Source organism: Sciurus vulgaris (genome assembly GCF_902686455.1).
Source record: "Sciurus vulgaris genome assembly, chromosome: 1".
NCBI lineage: Eukaryota > Metazoa > Chordata > Mammalia > Rodentia > Sciuridae > Sciurus > Sciurus vulgaris.
The window spans coordinates 40,616,479-40,637,359 of record NC_136461.1 but is presented as its reverse complement, the minus strand read 5'-3'; the positions used below and the strand labels follow the sequence as shown (position 1 = coordinate 40,637,359).

At 48.8% G+C, this 20,881-nt stretch overlaps 1 protein-coding gene across 7 annotated transcripts in view; it reads left to right on the top strand.

Annotated features, from left to right (window-relative positions):
* Positions 1-3,527: 3,527 nt before the first annotated feature.
* Positions 3,528-20,881, top strand: part of TTC39A (tetratricopeptide repeat domain 39A) — a 48,264-nt gene continuing 30,910 nt past the window's right edge. For 2 of the 7 annotated variants that reach the window (XM_079154507.1, XM_079154503.1), the window contains exon 1: positions 14,704-14,901. In XM_079154507.1, the coding sequence (XP_079010633.1) occupies positions 14,864-14,901 (38 nt within the window). In that variant the 5' untranslated portion in view covers positions 14,704-14,863. Of the gene's footprint in view, positions 3,952-14,703; positions 14,902-15,175; positions 15,288-15,400; positions 15,735-20,881 lie in introns of those variants that run through there. The other 5 variants (XM_079154508.1, XM_079154506.1, XM_079154502.1 and 2 more) reach the window with 5 other exon arrangements.

The window sequence follows — 20,881 nt, the reverse complement described above, 5'->3', positions numbered from 1 at the left end:
AGAGGGTCTTCTGATGAGGCCAACTCCCTGCTATACAAAAGTGCTTATGGACACAAGCGGGGGACCCAATCAGACAGACAGTTGGTACTCAGTGTTCCTGAGTGGGGATCCAGTAGAAAAACTAAAACAGACATGTGGACAGAGGGGGCACCAATAATAGGAGAGAGTGGACAGGGGAGGAAATAAAGATAGGTGGAAATTCCTGAGACCATAAAAAGAACAGGCCAAAACTCCCTCACCGGCTTCCCAGCTCTGGTCCCCCTTCAGAGAAGTCTATCTCTGTCACTTGGAATAAACCTGCTGTTTCCTTGCTGTCTCTGTGTCCTTCAATTTTTTGCTGAATGGAGACAATGAACCCAGCATCTGTAGATGGTAAGATGAGGATTAAAGATGATGGATTTAGCTGGGTACAGTGGTGCATACCTATAATCCCAGCAACTCAGGAGGCTGAGGTAGGAGGATTGCAGTTTGAGGACAGTCTCAGTAACAGTGAGATCCTAAGCTTAGACCCTGTCTCAAAACAAAACAAAAAAGACTGAGGATGTAGTTGTAAAGCACCCCTGGTTCAATCCCCAACACAACAAAAGATGGATATAATGTCTAGGCTCCTGTTACATGGCAGATACTTAGAACTGTCATGCCCCTTTTTAAGGAGCTAGAAAAGGAACCAGGCATGGTGGCACGCACCTGTGATCACAGTGACTTGAGGATAAGGCATGGAGGATTACAAGTTTGAGGCCAGCCTCAGCAACTTGAGTAGACCCTAGGCAACTTAGTGAGGTCCTGTCTCAAAAAAGAAAAGGAGAGGGGAGTGTAGCTCAATGGTAAAGTACCCCTGGGTTCAATCCCCAGGATTTAAAAAAAAAAAAAATTAAAAGGAAAGGTAATAACACATTTTAGGAAAAGGTTGAGTTATGATTAAAGGGCATAAAATTCAGTTATCTTGAAAGTCGTTTTTATAGTATATTTAATTTCTGTCTAATTCCAGATAAAATTTACCACTGAAGGAAGTGCATGTAACACTATGCCTGGCACTGTTCTCTTTGTTTGCATTAACTCATGTAATTCTTACAACAACCTTGTAATAGATACTATTTTTGTCCTCATTTTCCTGATGAGAAAATGGGCACAATGAAGTAAATTGCCTGAAATCACACATAGCTAGCAAGTGAGGGACCAAGGTTCTAACTGAGGCAGAATGACAGAGCCATGGAGGATAGGAAGGATAACACTACACTGTTACTGAGGCGGTCCTCAAACTGCAATCCTCCTGCCTTAGCTTCCTGAGTTGCTAGGATTACAACCTGGAAGTTGTTAGGAGATGCAAAATAAGATAAACTTGGGAAAATGGCTCATAAGTGCTTTGTGCATTCTAAGCTTCTATGGCAGGCAGATTGGGGCTGGGGTTAAGATAGAGTCTGCCTATTCACTTGAGTCCCAATCCTGCCACTTAACTTATGTGATTTTGAGCAAATTACTTAATCCCTCTCTGCCTCACTTTCTCAACTTTAAGATTGGACATACATGGAAGAGAATGTAAAAGGACATACACAAAGCCAGGTGTGGTTGTACATGATTGTAATCCCAGTGACTCGGGAAGCTGAAGCAAGAGAATCTCAAGTTCAAACCCAGCCTTGGCAACTTAGCGAGGCCCTAGGCACTTAGCAAGACCCTTTCTTTAAAAAAAATTTTTTTAAGTTTGCAGATATGGCTCAGTGGTTAAGTGCCCCTGTGTTCAATCCCAGATACAAAAAGAACCCAAGAAAACCAACCATACATGATACAGTTGATGTTTCTGGGATTAAATGAGTTGGTACATTGAAGATTAGAATAATGCCTAATATAGTTCTAAACAGATAATTAAGAATAAGAAACAAGCCTTGAAGTTCAAGAATCTTGAGGTTGAATCTCAACTTCTGAGTTGGCTTTGAAGAGCATTTCTAAACACCTGAGTTAAATATTCTTAAAACACAATTGTCCGGGTCAGAGGTAGTGTATGTAATTACCCTCAGTCTAGTGCCTGCCACTGAGTAGCAACTTGCTAGATATCAGTTCCTTCATTTACTCAGCACTGAGTGCTAAGATATGTAGCATTGCTAGGCTCCATGGAAGACACAGATATCTCCGTACTTTCAGATAGAAAGCTGAAGAATGAAACTGATGTTGTAGATAACTAATGCAAAGATTTAAAAATATGTAGGGTGAAATACTGTGCAAGAAACAAAAATGTACCCTCTGAAGAGATCCCCCTCAATGGGAAAATCTAGAGGGCTTCCTAGAGGAAGTGACATTGGCTGTTGGCTCAGAGGCTGTGTGGGTCTTTAATCCTCTTTCTGTAGACTGGGCTCTGGAGCTGTGGAAGACTAGGCTTCTGAGGCCTTATCTGTGAGCCAAGAGAATGCTAGCTGTCTGCAGTGCCCAGCGTTGCCCAGTTGGACAAGGTTCTGTGAACTGAGGGGTTTGGGCTTGTAGGTACACTGCAAGTGGAATTTCCAGATCTGGAAGCTCTAGTTTTGTGAGCAGATAGGCAGCATTCTCAGGCCCTTGTTGATCTGCCAAGATCGTCACATAAGTGCTCAGAGAAAGGAGGAAAATCACAGCTCTGCCTACCAGAGAAGAGTGGGAGACTGCCCTGATGGCCCTTGGGGTGTTGACCCTCCTGGCAGCTTTGCCTAGAGCCTCCCACCGCATGCCCAGCCCACCCATAGATCACAGACAGGCAGGAAGAAAGACAGGCCTGGGTTTAAGACCTGATTCCACAACTTGGTCTCAGGGAAGTTAGTTAACCTCTCTGAACTTCAGTTTCATTAACAGTAAAGTGGGAATATTTAATAAGATGAAGATAAGTGAGAATTTGTGCAAAATGCCTGACTCAGGACTTGGCATGTTATAGAATTCTATAACATGTCAGAATCAGTCACCATTTGTTTGACACAAGATGTGTCTTTCACAAGCACCTAGGATATAAGACACAGCCCAAAATGAGTTACCTTGCCCCCGCTGTGTGCAATCCTCAACCTCTCATAAAAGAAGCCTCCAGGGGCCCTTGAATCTATTCTTCCTGTGGGATCTGGAGAAGTTCTCTTCTAATACCTTTGTCCCCTGTCCTTAGCTGAGCTGTTGGGACTACACCCTTGTTGATTATAATTTTAAATAAAAACCAGAAGTGCACATGACCCAAGAAGAAATACATGACTTTAAAGAAAGTTTGTACTGAAGACAGACTGCAGCTTATTCTTCTCTGTCCCTGTCCTCCACTGGGAGTTTGGGATCAGAAATCCATTTACTGGTTGTGTTTCATGCCTGCTCTGTCCTGGCCTGGTTTGATCTGCAGCCTGCACCCTTTAGGACCAGGCAACTACTTTCTATCTCCTGTCTCCCTGACAGCACCCTGCCACTCCTGCTCTGTGCCCTGCATTAACCCAGTCCCAAGCATTTGACCCAATTCAGGCACAGGCAGGCCTGGAGAAGGCAGGTTCTGTAGTAGGCGGGAGGGAGAGGGGTTGGTGGAACCACTTTGTCATGCAGAGACCCTGGTTGGGCCATCAGGCCACTCACCAGCATGGAAGCCTGACTCTAGGCGGGGTGAAGAGGACAGCAACTGGCCCAGTGTGTTATCTAGGACAAACTCAGTTTCTTCCGTGCCCAGTGATGGGTCTCGACATGTTCGAGGTCCTCTCTGCTTCTGGATGGGAGTGTGCCTGTCCGGGACCCCAGGCCCGCTGCCGGGGTACCGACGCCCTCGCCGAGCTGGGAGGTGCCGGCCCGGTCTGGGAGGAGCTGCGGGGCCCGCCCCGCGCGCCGGGTCCAGGAGCTGCCGCCCGAGCCGCGGCTGCTGTAGCCAACACCGCCGCCTGGAGGGGCCGCCCGCGCCCTCCTCGGAGCCTGGCCCGCGCCGATGGCCTTTCTGACTGCTTGGAGGGGGCCGGCCTCCGGGAAAAGAGACCGCAGGTACCGGGAGAGGGCGGGGACTCGGCTGGAGGCGCGGATGGGACCGACGGGTCGCTAGGGGACACCGCTGACGGGAGGGACAGCTGAGGGGGCACAGATGGAGACGACAGCGCGCGGGCTGCTGGGCACCTCCCCCAGCTCCACGCGCTCCCAGCTCAGCACAGCGGGACTGGTCCCGCCGCCCACTCCAGTCTCACCTAAGCACTGCTGCCAGTGCCACAACCTGGGGTCCTCCTGCGAGGGCTGGACCTCCGGCAGTGCTGACGGTCCAGTTTGGGCAGCCACTCTGCTCAGCCCTCCACCCACTCGCATAGTTCTCCCCAGCTTGCCCCCCAGCTGAGAAGAGGAACATTATCCTCCTGAGGGGCTGTCTACATCAGAGGGCAGCAGTGTTAGGTGGTGACTGCTGGGTCTCGGTCCCTATGCGAAATCATGTGCGCCACAGCTTCTCCAAGTTCAGCCCTTTGACGATGTGTCATTGCCCTCTTCTGATTGTCACCTCTCCAGCTAACCCCACATCCTGGATGAGTTGCTACCTTCAGATGTGTTCCCATGAGAGGATAGCAGCCCTGATCCCTCTTCTGAGCTTTGACCCTCCCACAAGTCCTTCATATTCACATATTTAAAGTTAACCCTGTTATCCTTGAAAGGGCGATGCTCGTGTCCTCCATGACTGTGCTAGGAGCACCTCAGACTTGGCAACTCCCAAACCAAATTCCACATCTTCACTCCCAAACCTGTTCCTCCTCCTGTGTCCCCATCCCAGCCAATGGTATAGTCGTCTACCCAGTTGCCCAAGCCTGAAACCTGGGAGTCACCTCTTGATACCTCCCTCCCTTACTCCCACCCCAGTTTCCAATCCTGCCGATTTTACCTCCTGGATGTTTCTGAAAGCTCTTCATTCCCCTTAGACCCTCGCAACAGCCCCTAGCATTCCCATTTCCTCCAATCTTTCACTCTCCAAACTTTCTTTTTACAGTACAAACCAGACTGCCATTTTTCTGCTTTAAAATGCTTCCATGACTCTCCATCAACTAGAGGTTGAAGTTCAAGGCCCTTGAGGGGAAGGGTTGGGACATGCTCAGGCCCATCAATCATTGGTCACTCATTGATCACTCACTGTCCTAGCCATACCAACTGGCCTTGAACTCTCAGGACTGTTGCTCAGAGCTGCCTGGAATGTCATCTCTCCACCCTAAACACTCCATAAAATTCAACTTCAGGTGACCTCCTTTGGAGAGTCTTCAGACCCCATCGCTGAGTCTGAGCCATGGTCTCCAGAGCCCTGGTATCTTGGCTTTTCTTTCCTGGCTCTCAGTCTTTTAACACACTTCATCGCATTTGTAACCCAGGACCTATGCACTTACCATGTTCCAGGTCTTGTACTAGGCCCTGCAGATACACATACAAGCCTGGGTTCTTGGAGACCATATTCCAGTGTAAGACACAGATATACACAAGTAGACCAAGAAATAAGTATATATCAGAAATAAATGCTGGGTAAGACTTAGAGTAATGTGACATGATGCACAGTAAAATCTACCATGCCCAGATCATGGTGAAGATCAGTGCTAATTGGATCTAGGATCCAGGAGGCAGGCTGGCCAGAACAAACAGGAAAAGTGGTTTCACTGGGTGTTGGAAAGCACTAGAAGGCTTTAGGCAGGACATTTACATATTTACATATTTTAAGATAATCATGCTACCCTACAGAGGAAAGATTCTGGTGACAGAACATTTCAACTCTGCTCCTTTTTCTGTTTCCCCATTATGCCTGGGGAAGAGAGAGAATTCATCTACCCCACATCCCCAGAGCCCAGCACGGAGTAGGGCTCAGAGGGTGTTCAGTTTTGATGAGTACGTGAGGGCTTTCTGAGGAGGGAAGATGCCTGGTTGGGATGGTAAGGACTGGCGGTGTCCAGATGGATTTCTTAGACTCCCAGGATTTCTTAAACACCTATGAGAATCCAGTTGTGTTCTGTCTGTGGGTATGGGAGCCTCCCCTCCAATATTCTGTATGTGTATATTGCTGTCACAGTGTGGAGAGAAACTGGAGACACAATGACCCAGGAAAGAGAGACTGGGATGTAGATGAGGAGAATGGAGGGGACGATGGACAGAAGCTAAGCAACAAGGACTGGGCCCTGGTGAAGGGACAAGCTGGGAGGCAAGCTCAGAACCACAAGGAGGAGAGGGAGGTGAGAGGCGGGGAGGAGAAGTGGGAGAAGGGACCCCCTGGCCAAGCAGAGCCTGTGTAAGGCAAAGCATGCCTAGCCAGAATGCGTGCGTTCTTTATACTTCACCTGGCACTCGCTGGACGCAGACACCAGAGAATTCTTTACTCTCAGTTGCTCCCACAAAGTGTCACACCTGAGGCTTAAAGTCTCCATTCTCCCAGCGTGGGGCTGTGTCCTCTCCACCCTCACTCCTGCCCTTCACGCTGCGGATCTCCCACAGCATGGCCAAAGTGGGAGGGCTTGGGATGTTACTCACCTCCTGCTCTGCCCCTTACTGGCTCTGCGACCTTGATTCAGTTACTTGATCTGAGAGAGCCTCGGCTCACTTGGCCATAAAATAGCAGCTATTTCCTGAGAAGAGGGAAAGACCAGCTGAGGTCACATTTGGAAAGGACACTGGGCCTGTTCAGTGTTGAGTAAATGCGAGTTCACTTCCTTGATGCTGGTAGGAGGAAATCTGCCTTCTAGGACATTAGCATTGGACAGAGGGCATTCTGAATGGTTCAGAAGTAGAACTCCAGGCACCAGGAATGGGAACCCAGAACTGTTGGGAAGAGGAAGTGGGACTGGCCCAGCACCTGTGCCTGTTAGAGTGGGGACCAGCCTACAAATAGGGCTCTTTCTAGCCACACCACAGCCCATATGTGGTGGGGCACAGCACCAGAAGCCCAGGGGAAATGCAGGCAGGCAGGTTTACCCAAGTGGCTGAGAGGACTACACCTGCTGGGCTGCAGCAGACAGAATTCCTGCTCTTGTTTGTGTAGTATGAGCTAGAGGAGCCCTCAGACACACCTCCAGGTTAGGTGTGTCTCATCTGGTGGCTGGAATCCTTGGGTAGCTGTGGAGTCCCTTCCTTGAAAATGGATCTGGATTCAAGATCAGTGGTGAGGTTTCACCTCTGTGATTCTGAGATCCAACAGGTGGAGGTGTTTGTGATTCTGGACTTGTGATTTAAAATTCTAAATTTCTGCCAGATGCAGTGACACAGCCTATAATCCTAGCAACTCAGGAGTTTGAGGGAGGAGGATCACAAATTCAAGCCAGCCTTAGCAATTTAGTGAGGACCTGTCTCAAAATAAAAAATAAAAAGGGCTGTGGATATAGCTCAGTGGTAAAGCCCCTGGGTTCAATTCCCAGTACCAAAACAAACAAGCACAACAAATTCTAAGCTTCTATGAAGTTGAAGCTTCTAATCCCAGGATGGTCAGCTCCCTGTTGCCAAGGGCAGCTATACAGGGCAGGAGGGGAGAGTTCTGGTATAAGAAGCACATTGTGACCTCTCAGATTCTCAGTCCCTTGTGAAATATGAAAAATCTCCAAGTAACCTACATTCCCACCTTATGAGTGATGGAGGGTTCTGATTTGGAATCCTTTTTAAAGTCAGTGAGAAATAGATTATCAGGGTTGCAACTTCAGTTCTGCCAGCATACCACATTTCCTGAAATACCTTCCAATCCATGACTCTAGTTGCTTTGTCCTTTCCTAGAAAGTTTTGCCTCTCCATTGAGTTTCTCTCAGTGGCCAGCTTCACTCCAATGCTTCTCCATGCAGTGTGAGGTGTGGCCGCCAGCAGCTTTCCAGCTCAAGCCGTGGACAGTGCAACAAAGCAGTGAAAAGTGGTCTGGGGTCCCAGAGGCTGGTTTTGAACCCTGACTCAGAGACTTCTCCACAGTATGATTGGGGACCCATTGTTTAACCTCTCAGTTTCCTCATCTGTCAAATGAGGATTGTGAGGATTCTAAGAATGTGTTTACGCACAGCCCTGGGAACAGTGCCTGACACAGTGCTGTAGGGAGCTTCTAAGAGGAAGGGCCTTCTCCATCAACTCTAGGACACTGGGGACTATTCTGAAAAAGCACAGGGGACTATTCTAATTGGGTCTTCCTTCAACCAATCATTTTGCTGTGAGAAGCAGGGTCAAGTGAGAGAGTGCTCCTCCAGCTAAACTGCTTCTTGAAGAACAAGGGTATGGGGGACTTATAGTACAGATGTAGCCACTGAACAGCCATAAAACAAAGCTATAACAGTACAAAGTACCCAAATTACAATGCATTTGGAGCACTCCTGTCCAGTCCTCTGAGACCTCCCAGCTGTTTGTGATATCCTAAGAAAATGAAAATTGGAAAATCCTTTGTGGCTCCCTATGGGGGCCTGTGCTACTCACTACCCTCCTACAGTTATGGCTTCTCCAGACCTAGCCATTCTCTCCCAGACTGTGACCACCACCCTGACCTGGCAGCAGAGTAGCCCCTGAGGCTCCTTACTGTAGCACCTGTCAACTTTGTTCCCATAGAGGCTGCTCTAACTAGTACCATAAGTCAGGTGGCTTCCAAACAACAGACCTGGAGGCTGGGAAGCCGAAGATCAAGGCAGATTCAGCTTTCTGGCTCACAAATGGGACCTTCCTGTTATGTCCTCACATGATGGCAGTGGTGAGGAATATTTTATAATAGCCCTAATCCTATCCATGTGGGTTCCACCTCATGATCTGATCACTTCCCAAAGGCTCCACCTCCAAATAACATCACCTTGGGGTGAAGATTTCAACATGTGAATTTTGGGGGACACACTCAGTCTCTAGGAATTGCTATATTCCAAGGGTGAGTCACACCTAATTCCCCACCAGATTGAAAGGGACACTTTAACAAGTAGAAGTAATGAGAGGGTTTTTTTGTTTGTTTGTTTTTTTGTTTTTTTGTACTAGGGATTGAACTCAGGGGTTATTTACCATTGAACTACCTCCCCAGTCCTTTTATTTATATATTTATTTTATTTTGAGTCAGAGTCTTGCTAAATTGCTTAGGGCCTTGCTAAGTTGCTAAAGTTGACCTCAAACTTTCAATCCTCTTGCCTCAGCCTCCCAAATTGCTGGGATCACAAGTGTGTGCCACCACACCCAGCATTAACAGATTTTGATGATACTATGGCCATGCTCCAAGCTCCTGAGCATCCTGGAATGAGCCTTCTCTGGGAGAGAGCTATGCATGTCTTCTAGCATCTTCTTTTCTAAGAGCCAGGAGACATTCTCCCTCCCCACCAGCCCCACCAGCTGCCCCGCTCTCTCTCTCTCTCTCTTAGAAGGTATCTCTATGTTGCCCAGGCTTGTCTCAAATTCCTGGGTTCAAGTGATTCTCCTGTTTCTGTCTCCCAAGTCCCTGAGATGATAGGCATGAGCCACCACACCCAGTTCCACATTTTCTCTCTTACCCCAACTCTTCAGCCTTCCTTTCCCATTTCAAAATCAGCCTTTCCCAAGTGAACAGCAATGCAGAAATCTACCACTTTCAAGTAAAATCCTTCCCTCACCCTACAAATGGTTGTTTTTTGCTGCACCACCCCTGGCAAGACTAGAAGGGACATAAGGTGCCCCATCCAGGTGGAACTCAGCCAAGCAACTCCATTCCTTTGGATCCCTTTTCTTCTCATGGGAGTAAATTTCTTCCCTGCTTATTGCCTCCTGTGAAATGTACTCCTCCTTGGGGCCGGAGTTGTAGCTCAGAGAGCTTGCCTAGCACCTGCGAGGCACTGAGTTTGATCCTCAGCACCACGTTAAATAAAATAAATAAATAAATAAGAAAGGAAAGAAAGAAAGATAGGTATTGTGTCCATCTATAAGTAATTTTTTTTTTTCAGTGCTGGGGATTGAACCCCGGGCCTGTGCTCGACAGGCAAGCACACTATGAACTGAGCTATATCACCAACCCCTAAATTTTTTTTTAAATGTATTCCCCCTAATCCCTTGTGGTCGGCTCTGACTAGTACCCACAGCCTGCAAGAAGCAGTAGCATAGCCCCTCTGTTCATTTCCAGCAAAGAAACACCCTCCACTAGGTACAAAGGCTGTCTCAGGTTGAAGGTACTTTGTTTTCTTTCTGAGCAAATGAATGGGTGGGCACTTGCTTTATATCTGGGTGACAAAAGGGCACACCCAAGGACTGCCCCTGAACACAGACTGCACTAGCCAAAGATTAATGGCTCCACTGAACAGTACTGCCCTCAGAAGGTCCCCCTTCTCCTCCTTCACTTGCCATGCTTCCTCTAAGCCCCAGCTTCTCCCCCAAGACACCTTCGGAACCACCAGTCCTCTGCTTCCAGAACTCTCCCCTCCCCTGCCTTCAGGATCCATCATAACATAGGCCTTTGCCTGTGCTTCATCAGGTAGCACTTGACAGGTATCATCTATTCTCACACAACTCTGACCACAGAGGCCTCGAGGGCCCTGGGTGTACATCTTGGGAGAAATCCTTTTTATTTTTTTCTGAACAACCTTGTGTGGTTCAAAGTCCCTTTCAGTCCATTTTTTTTTTTTTTTTTTTAATGCTCACAGAAGTCCTGTTATCCCTGCTTTTTGGGTGAGGAGAGTAAAACTGAAAGATAATAATAATGCTCTGGTCCAAGAGTTTTCCATGGCCGAGCCAGGTAGTGCACTTCCGTAATCCCAGCAGCTGGGGAGGCTGAGGCAGGAGGATTGTTCAAAGCCAGCCTCAGCATCATAGCAATACCCTAAACAATCTAGTGAGACCCTGTCTCTAAATAAAAAAATTTAAATTCTTTTTATATTTATAGTTGTTGATAGACCTTTATTTTATTCATTTATTTATATGCAGTGCTGAGAATCAAACCCAGTGCCTCACACATGCTAGGCAATTGTTCTACCACTGAGTCACAACCCCAGCCTTCTAAATAAAATATTTTTTAAAAGGTCTGGGGATGTGGTTTAATGGTTAAGTGTCCCTGGGTCAATTCCTGGTACCAAAAAAAGTTTTCTGAGTATTACCTCATTTATTACTTGAAACAACCCGCCATCATCCCCATCCCAGAGATGAAGTTGCTGACCCAGGTTTCAGAGCTGGGTACAACCCTGGCTTTCAAGTTGTTCCCTGAACCACTCCCTACTGTACCTCAAGCTAATCAGATGACTTGCCTAAGATTACCTAGTTGGGACATTGTGGGACCAGGAGTCCATCCAAATGTTCCTAGCTCTGCAACCCAAGTTCTGAACCCCAATGCCATAATGCTCAATAACAGAAATCCTTCCTTAGAGCTGTGACCTTTGATGTATCAGTTAGAACTGTTCTTGGTCCCCTGTGCCTGCCCCAGGCTCTTTCCTTAGGCTTACCCTTGGCAGCTTCTGTAGACCAGACAGTAGAGGACCCCGATTCTCCATATGATAACATCAGAGCAGGCAAGGCCCTTTAGCTACCTCTCCAGACTTCCTTCCCCTCTGTATTTGGAGGAAAGAGGGAAACTAAGGGCCAGAGTAGGGCAGTAATGTGTGCCCAAGGTCACACAGCTAGTGGGGGCACAGTGCACGTGAGGAAGGGGATCTGTCCAAGGATTAGGCCTAGGTACCCCAAAGGCATCATCACTACCAGAAAATATTTAAGAGCTATGATTGTCACAGTCTCCTCAAGGGTCTATATTGATGGGTCTGTTCATTTGTGAATTATTAATAAGCCCAGTTCTGTATCCTGCTGGGTAGGGTTCACTCTCTTCAAGAAAACCCACTTTATAATCACCAACACAGCCCCACTGGGAGGGCTCTGGAGTCAATGGTGGATCTGGGCTGGCACAGACCACAGAGGTTGGGAGGGACACTTCATGCCAGGAAAGGCCTGGGGGAAGGGACTAAAATGGGGACGGGGACAAGGGGTCACCCAAGTAATGCTCAGTTATCATCACAGCATCCCTGAGAGTCACAGAAGGAGGAAAGGAGGAAAGCAGGCCTGGCATCACCCAGGCATCACACACCAGGAAACAAGCGCCCTGACAGTGCAGGAAGGGACTCAGGAGACTGTCAACTCAAGGTCATGGGTGGGTAGATGATCAGAGTAGAGTTACCTGTGTTGCGAGGCAGAAACAAGAATGGTGACTCACAGGCTCCCCTGGGCTGGGACTGGGCCAGCTCCTAGGAGGCGGGGAACAGCTAGGTGAGGCCTTTCTGAGGGTGGGCCAGTTGACTGGTGAGCTCTGACTCACCAGGTGAGTGGGCATCACATGATACTGGGTTGGCTCCAGTATCGCTGCCACCATGGTGGTGTGAGGAGTGTTCCAGTTCTAACAGCAGCCAGGCTACTTACCTTGCAGAAGTAGGTTTTCATCTGTAAAATGGGGAGAAAAACAGTATCCAGCACACTACCACAATCATCACCAGGTACTTATGTAGCATTATGCTACCTGCCATGTCCTATTCTGGGCATTGTCCCTATGTAAATTCTTAATTCTTATAATGGCCCTTCGAAGTAGAAAGTGTTATTATTTCTATTTTATTGGTGAGGAAACTGAGGCTCTACCTAGTTAGAAATGAAAATTAAATGAGATAATTCATGTTACATATTTAACACCACATATGGCACTTAAGAAGCTTTTGATGTGCATCAGTCATTGTTGCAACAATTACCTTAGAGGTAATTATTTCCCCAAGGAAACCGTAAAGTTCTGGACCCAGTGTTCATGTCTGGTGATTAGTCAGACACCAGCTGTCAGGCGCTGAAACACACAGATGAATCTGACCAGACCCTGCCCTCAAGAGTCAGCCAGTACCATGGCAGAACAAGTCACATACAGCTTCTCTTCTTGTCCCCTCACCTCCCCACCCCCATGTCCCCAGCACACACTACATAAAGACAGCGACAGCCCAAGGGGATTAGGATAGGTCAGAGGGGGTTAGGGCAGTGGGTGCCCAGGATTCCCAACCCAGCCTGAGAGGGAAGGTTTTCTGGAAGAGGCAGTGTCTGAACAGAAACCTGTAGGGTGAGGAAGAGTTCTGGCATTAGCAGGTACTTACTACACGTTGGTCAAATACAGTAAAGATCTGCCTTGGAGTTAATGTAGCTTAAAGCTTCAGGATCTCTTCCCTCACCTGCCTGGCCTCTTCCAAGTCTCCAGGAGGACCCTGGCAATTTTCTATCAGTAAGTTTGTATGATTTTTTGAAAAGAGGCTTCTCAATGGTAAGCTCACTGGATCCACCCCTGGTTACATGAATGGATAATAAGTGACAAGAAAGGGACATGTGTTCTTGGGAGAGGAAACAGCATGGGCAACATATACCTGGAGATTTGAAAGTGCATGGCGTGTGACAGCCTCCCAGCCTTATCACCTGGGACTTGTCTTCACAACATATTGCTGGTCTTCTCACCAGCCTCACAAACTCCAGCTGTCACCACTGTGCCCTTGCCACCTCTATGCCTTCATGCATATTTTTCCCCCACCTGGTACACTTGCTCCACAACTTCATTAAAAAACTTCATGGCTCAGTTCTGACCCTACCTCATCCAAAAGCCCCCTGACTCTCCCTCATCTGGATTCCTTATAGTTTCTTGTGGATGTCATTATAGCCTGCTGCTTATAGTTAGTTTCTTTTTCCATGCCTATATATGAACCTCCAGAGGTGGGATGATTCTTGGAAGTAAGCATCTGGCCTCTGCTTACACATGGGCTGCAGGGGAACTCACTGCCTTCCCAGGAAGTATGTTTGATGTAAGCAGTAATCCCACAAACCTCTCCCATCTACAACCAACCCCAACCTGCCTTGCTCCCCTGGGATCTGGTCTAAGTCCTCTTCCCACCCTGGCTGCTTCTGCAGGCTGCCCCCTCCCGTTTCCTTTTCTGACATCCAGGATCTTAGGTCTGATCTAGGAGAACTGAAGTCCCTCCTTCTCCTTCTGTCCCCTGCCTTTGTGAAGGGACAGTGCTAATGGCAGCCACGTGCTGTGATGAGTCATGGTTAAGAGCATCTGGGCTCCAGAGGTGGTGGCTGTTTAACTCCTCATGGGCCAGAACTCCCTCTGCCAGGAGACCAGGTCAGTTCAACCCTGGGCTTACACACCCACCTGAGGCCTAGGAGGCCTAGGTGTATAGTGGGCATCTGGAGAGTGAACCCAACACAAGCATTGAAAATCAGAGGACCGGTAGGGTGGAGAACTGGCATGTGAGCTCTGGAGTCAGGAGGGCTGAGTTCCGGTCCCAGCTTGTCACATATTACGTGCGTGCTCCTGAGCCACTTACATGAACCCTAGGCCTCAGTTTCCACATCTGTAAAGCGGCAATTATGGAAACTGAGAAGATGGGTGTGAGCTGCTTACTAGCAAGTGAGTGCTAAAACCGCGTTATTTCCCGCCTTCTTGTCTCCTACAAACATACTCAGTGGACATGTGTTTGGGATTAAAATTCAAGTCTGACTCTGAGCCTTGCCTTTCTCTGCATGAATGCCCCCATTAATGTTGTAGGACATCACAGGCTCCGGTGGGAGCCGCTGCGGGGCGGGAGCTGTTGGGGACGGCGGGTGACAGGCAGGTGGACCTCAGGTCCAGGAGAACTTCCTAACTCAGGTGGGGGCGTCTCCGGAAGGAGAGAGCTGGGAGCTGGGCGGGGTCTGCGCACAGGCGCTGTGGCCCCGGGCCTCACCTGTCCGGGCTGGGGGTGGGGACCCTGGCGCGGGCGCGGCGCAGGCAGGCCCCGCCCCAGCCCTGCCCCAGCTCCGCGCCGCGGCGGGCGGCCGTGGCCCCACTGCGCGGGTGGGCAGACCGAGGCTCGGCCCGGCCCCGCCGCCTTCCCCGCCCCCGGGCGCGCCCCTCCCCGGCTCGGCTGCACCGCGCGGGGCTCCGGGATCCGGCGGCAACACCTGGGCCGTGGCTGGCGTCCGGCTGGGGCAGCGCCACTCGCTCCCCTCGGCGATGACCACGGCCGGCGCCCCAGGCGCCCTGCCCGCGGGGTAAGTGCGCGGCGGGCGGCCCCGGGGGCGCGGGCCCGGGCGGGGACGTGCGGGGGGCCGCGCCGAGCCTCCCCGCCGCGCCCGCGGCCCGCACTGCGGCTGTCGCCCCTGTCGGCTGCGCAGCCCCTCGCCGCGCTGCCCCTGGGGCCGCCGGCGCCGGGAGCCGAGAGTGGGCTGCAGAAACTGCCCCAGGGGACCCTGGGCCGGCCACTCCCCTTCTGGGTCCCAACTTTCTCAGGAAGGTGTAGTCACAGCCATGTTTGCAGGAGCCTGCCTCACCAGCCGCATGGCGTTTGTCTGTGGGGTGGGCCCGTTACCATCAGTTTGCTAAGATGAGCAAACTGAGGCATAGCTCTTTCTGTGACTTGTCTTCAGTCCTTCAGGAGGTAAGAGTTGGGACCGGGATTTGAAACCAGTTCTGACCGATGTCAGAGCTCCCACCCACATCATCTTCAGTGATATTTGGGGGACTTAAAGGGCTGTTTGGTCCAACTCGGCCCAGGGGATTAACAGGGTTGTAAAAGGTGGGCGTTGGCACTACCAACAAGGCTCTCTTGCCCAGCTCTACCCCCACCCACTGAGGAATCCTGTGGGACCCACCACATTGCCCCTGTAGCAGTGACAGCTGCTTGCTGCCCAGAGACTACCTGCAGCTCTGCCTTTCTCCTTGGCCCTAGGGGGTAGGGGCAGCTGCTGGGATTTCTATCTGCTGGCCGGTTGCTGGGCAGAGATCGAACCCCATGTGAGCTGGAACCGGTGACCGCCCTGCTTAGAGCCTCACCACCAGTGACAATATTTGCCAAGGGCCTGAGGCCTAACAAATGAACATTGAGGTGAGGAACCTAGTGCCATCCGGCAGCTGCATGCTCCCATAGGACCTGTGGGGGAGTCTCAGGGCTTGGAAGCTGGGTTGCTGGGGAGGGCTGCCTGGTAAGTTTTGCCTTGATCATTTTTGCTATGTGACTTAGGCCAAGTCTTTTATCCTTCCTAAACTTTTGGACCCACCTTTGGAAAATATGAGGAGGCTGGGCTAGCTGCTCCCTTCCTGCTGAGGGCTGAAGTCCTTGTATATCTGGAGCTAGTTTAGGTCCCCTTCTGCCCATCTCTGACTAAGCACCACCCCACTCTGGTCTAGGAAAGTGACTTCCAGGAGAGTATGCAGGTGTGGAGCAAGGCTTCCTTTAAAAAATCCTAGACTTTGGAACTGAAATCCACTTTCATCCCTCTTCTTTATATCTCCACATCCATGCCCGAGTCCCCTCTACAAGCTTCAGGATTCTCTGGGCTCCTCTGGGCTCCTCAGGGCCTGCTATTGGCCTCCAGGGCAGCAAGCTGGCTTTTTCAGCACTAGCAGGCCTTCCTCATACTGAACCACACTAGCCTCCCTGTAGGCTTGTGGGGCCTACTGTTCTTTGAGGCCACATAGGTCTATCTGCCTCTGCCCTGGTAGGATCTGAGCAGTTGAGACCCAAAGCAGGATTATCCCCACCTTCACTATAGACATTTATTCAGTCACTCAACAGACAACATGACCTGTTTTGGGCCCAGCCCTGAGCAGGATGGTCAGTGGTGAACAAAGCAAGCCTCAAATCTCTACCACTTTAAAAATTACGAAATATTTTTAAGCCTTTGGAAAAATATAGCAAATAATAAAATGAACTCCCATGTTCTTGTCACCCAGCTTTGTCAGATATTAACACTGTGACCCATTTAGAATATGAATTCTTTTTAAGAAATAAACTATGGAAGCCTCCTTGAAAACTCCTTCCCTCTCCAGAGATAATTGCCATCCTGAATCTGAATTTTGGTTTTATCATTTCCCTGTTTTCATTCTTTTGCTGAGTATATGAAATGCTAAATGGTAGGTAGATGTTCTTTAAAAATTTACAGAAGTGGAGTCATAGCATGTGTTACCCTGCAGCTGTTTCCTCACTCGTTGTCAGGTTTCTAAGGTTTAGCCTTCTTGATCATGCGACTCTGGTTGTCCTTGCCCTGATATATGGCACACCACCCTGTGTAAAGACTCGCATTTATTTACTTACCTTTCTTGTTGGACATTGAGGTGGGTCTCCATGTGTTGCTGTTCAAATACTGAATATTCTTGCACAGGTGTCCTTTGCACATGTGTTTCTCTGGAGTGCCTCTTAGTAGTAGAATTGCCAAGTTATAAGTATGTACTCAATCTTTTAAAGTTACTTAGTTTTACTATAAAATCAGCATTGCTCAGTAAAAGAAACAATGTCAATGTATAATGTTAGAAAAAAGTTATAATTGCTGACATTTTCTGAGTACTTCCTATTTTGCTTTGCATGATCTTAGTCATTTTTTTTTTTTTTTTTTATTGGTGGGTAGGGGGTACCAGGGATTGAACTCGGGGACACTCAACCACTGAGCCACATCCCCAGCCCTGTTTTCGTATTTTATTTAGAGACAGGGTCTCATTGAGTTACTTAGAGCCTCACTGAGTTGCTTATGGCCTTGCTAAGTTGCTGAGACTGTCTTTGAACTCACGGTCCTCCTGTCTCAGCCTCCAAGCAGCTGGGATTACAGGCCTGTGCCACCAGCAACCAGTTTAGTAATTTTTTACAACACTGGGGGGTAGATACTGTCATTCCCATTCATTGAAGAAGAAACTGAGGCTCATAGAGGTTAAAGAACTTTCTCAGGTTTTTCCAGAAAGCAAGTTATTGCTGAAGTGCAGCTTGAGTCCAGGGTTATATGCTTTCAAAATTCTTGTAGACCACCCTGCAGTAGGTCATGCCACAGGGCACTTGCTTTGTGTGCATCCAAGAGGGACTCTGGAAGGAGAGTCTCAGTCATATTTGCAATTTAGAAAGGTCACTTTGGAAGTGGACATGTTACTTTACTCTTGGAGCCAAAGTCCCCCATTCCCAGGATGGAGCAGGGATAAAAAGTCAGTTCTGGCTCCAGTTTGCTCCTTGAGTACCTTTGCTTCCCTGTCCCACACCCACCTAACCCTGACTGAGTTTGGGTTGGGAGCTTTTTCAGCTGGGACTGAGGATCGTCTAGCTACCCCATTCTGACTCTGCCCATGAAGCACTAAGGTAGCAGTCCAGGTGACAACAGATGGGATGTGGGAGGCAAGAGGAGAGTGAGGCTGTGGCTCCAGGGTGCCTGATGCTCACTTCCACTCTGTCCCATTCCTATTTCATGTGGGTCTTAAGTGGATGGAATCTGAATGGGAAAGTCCCACCACCACAATGCCAAAGTTCCTGGAGTTGGTCACTAGCCCTGTTCCATTCTCCACCCAATCCAGTGCCTCCCTTGCCCACCTTCCCATCCCTGTCTCAGTATTCCCAAGGAGATGGCTCCTCACCACAGACCCATCACTTGCTTACCTGAGGGTTCCCTAAAGGAGAACCACCTTGAAGACACAGCCTGTGGAGGAGCAGGGGCAAGATTTGGAACACTGAGTATGCAGAAAGCTTTTGTCTTCTCCCAAGCCACACTTGGTTCCCTCTTCACTGCCTTCACTCTCTTATCTGTCAAATGCAGATAAGAGTGCTTGCTAGCAGGAGGATTGAGTGAGATAATGCAGTCACCAATTTAGATAAAACTTGAATGATATTCTCTTGGTGGTGAGGGGATGGTTTTAATACTATTTTTAAGTCAAGTGGGGCCCATGTCCCCCTTTCCTGAGCTCCCCAGCCAGCCCCCACCTCACCTCTTCATCTAGCAACCTTTTTGGAGCCTCTGTCTTCCAGCCCTTCGAAACTACCTATGCCCCCGAACTGCTGTACAGGTGTGGTGCGTCCAGCCCCTTGCACAGTTTCCCCTTCTTGTACTTCTTACTCCATCTTATCTGCAGCTCAGCACCATCTGTCCCAGATAGCTTCCTTGAGTGTCCCAGGGTTGGAGGCCTCATCTGGGCCTCTTCAGTTCCAGTGATCCCCATGATCACAGCCCTGATCAGTATGATTGTCACTGTTTCCACCTGCACCTGTTGCTCTACAGACTAGGAGCTCAAGGGCAGGCCCATGTCTGGACCCACTCTGTGTTCCCAGAGCCCAGCCCCAGGCTTGATTCAGAGCGGGAGCTCTGGGTATTTATGGGAAAGAAGGAAGGAGGAAGTCATCTGGAGGAAGGTCACCACAGGCCAACCTCACTCCAGTTAAGCCAAAGATGTGCTGGTGTTGCCAGGGGAGACAAATATGCATGTCTGTACTATTTGTCCATCAGGCCATGCATGGACAGGTGGGTAGAACCTCTTCTTGGTGGGGGCTGGAGGGAGTAGGGTATGCATGCATAAATGGAAGTTAGGCACTTGGCTCTGGAATTAAGACATGTACATAAACCATAGCAATGAACTTGGTTCCCTGATGCTAAGCTAATATGCACTGGCTCAGGAAGAAACTTAGGTTGGAACTCACATGTGGGTGTGTGACCTTGGCCAAATCATTCTCTCTCTGTGTCTCCATTTCCTTATCTGCAGAGAGAGAGAGAGAGAGAGAGAGAGAGAGAGAGAGTGTGTGTGTGTGTGTGTGTGTGTGTGTGTGTGTGTGTGTGTGTTGGGTAATAATCCCTTTGCATAGGGCATTTTGAGAGTTCAAGGAGAGCTATTGAACACCCAGGGTGGTAGGTGCTCACTCCCTCCCCTTTTTGATTCATTCGTCCAACAGAGCTGAATGGATTGAGCATTAGTTGCTAGGCTGGGCTCTGGGCACGAAGGAAGACAGACACATCCAGGCCTTGTGAGGAGAGGGCTGGGGCAGCTTAGGTTGGGACTTTTTAGACGATGAAAAAGAACCGAGTCTTTGCCCTGTGAGGAATGGGGAGCCAGTGAAGGATTTGAAGTCCTGGAGTGACATGGTCAGATCTGGTTTTTAAATAGACATTTGGTTATAAAAAAGGGATGGATTAGAGGGAATAATGTTTCCAACATTCTGCCTCCAAAAAAACCACCAGGTGGATAAATGGGATACACCAAGCATCCTTTATGACACATTTCATACTCCCCCAGAAGTAGCAAATCCTCTCAAGCCAAGAATGAAGAGGGAGCTGGAGTCAGGCTGATAATGAGATGAAGCCACAGCAACCTTAGGGTACTTGCAGGTTCAGAAACCTAGACCCTTCAATGCTGATAGCCACATAAGGGATGGGAGATGAGGTCTTGGGCCTGAACAGGTACAGTAGTATGAAGAATTAGCACATAGTCCTCCTCCCCCTCATAAATGTGGGACTTGAAGGCCTCCAGCCTCAGTGACTAGGAGAATTGGCCAGAAAAACGATCATCCACCAACAAAGGGAGACAACAGTTCTGGTGGGGAAAAAAAGGCTCTCTAGAAAATTCTAAATATTGATCTGCCCTGACACAATGCTGGGTTTGAATGCATACCACTTTTGTGGTCCTAGAATTCATAAACAAGAAAAGTGACTTAAGTGGTCTCAGTGTGTCAGTGTCTCAGGGAACTTGGCTGGAGTAAATGGAAGTCCTTTTTGGAGGGATGCACCCTTGTCCCAAGGTCCCTCTGACAATGATGAATTCATGATTAAGTTATAAAACATGAGGAAACAAGCCATTATGATCAGCATGCACTAGGAACATGTAACAGTTTATCTGAGAGTCTTAAATGCTAGAATTAGCAGATACAGAATATAAGTAATTGTGCTTAAGAATTGTGGAGACATTGAAACAGGCATGGTGATGCATGCCTATAATCCCAGCAATTCAAGGAGGCTGAAGCAAGAGAATCTCAAGTTTGAGACCAGTCTCAGCAACTTAGTGAGACACTGTCTCAAAAATAAAAAGGACTGGGGATGTAGCTCAGTGTAAAGTACCACTGGGTTCTATTCCCAGTACCAAAAAAAAAAAAAAAAAAAAAAAAAGGAGGAAGAAATTGAAGAACTTGAAACAATAAGCAGGTAACAAAATGCTACCTAAAATACCCAAAACATACTTGAAAAAGAACCAAATAGAATTTCTGGAAAGGAAAAATATAATAATCAACATGAGAAACTC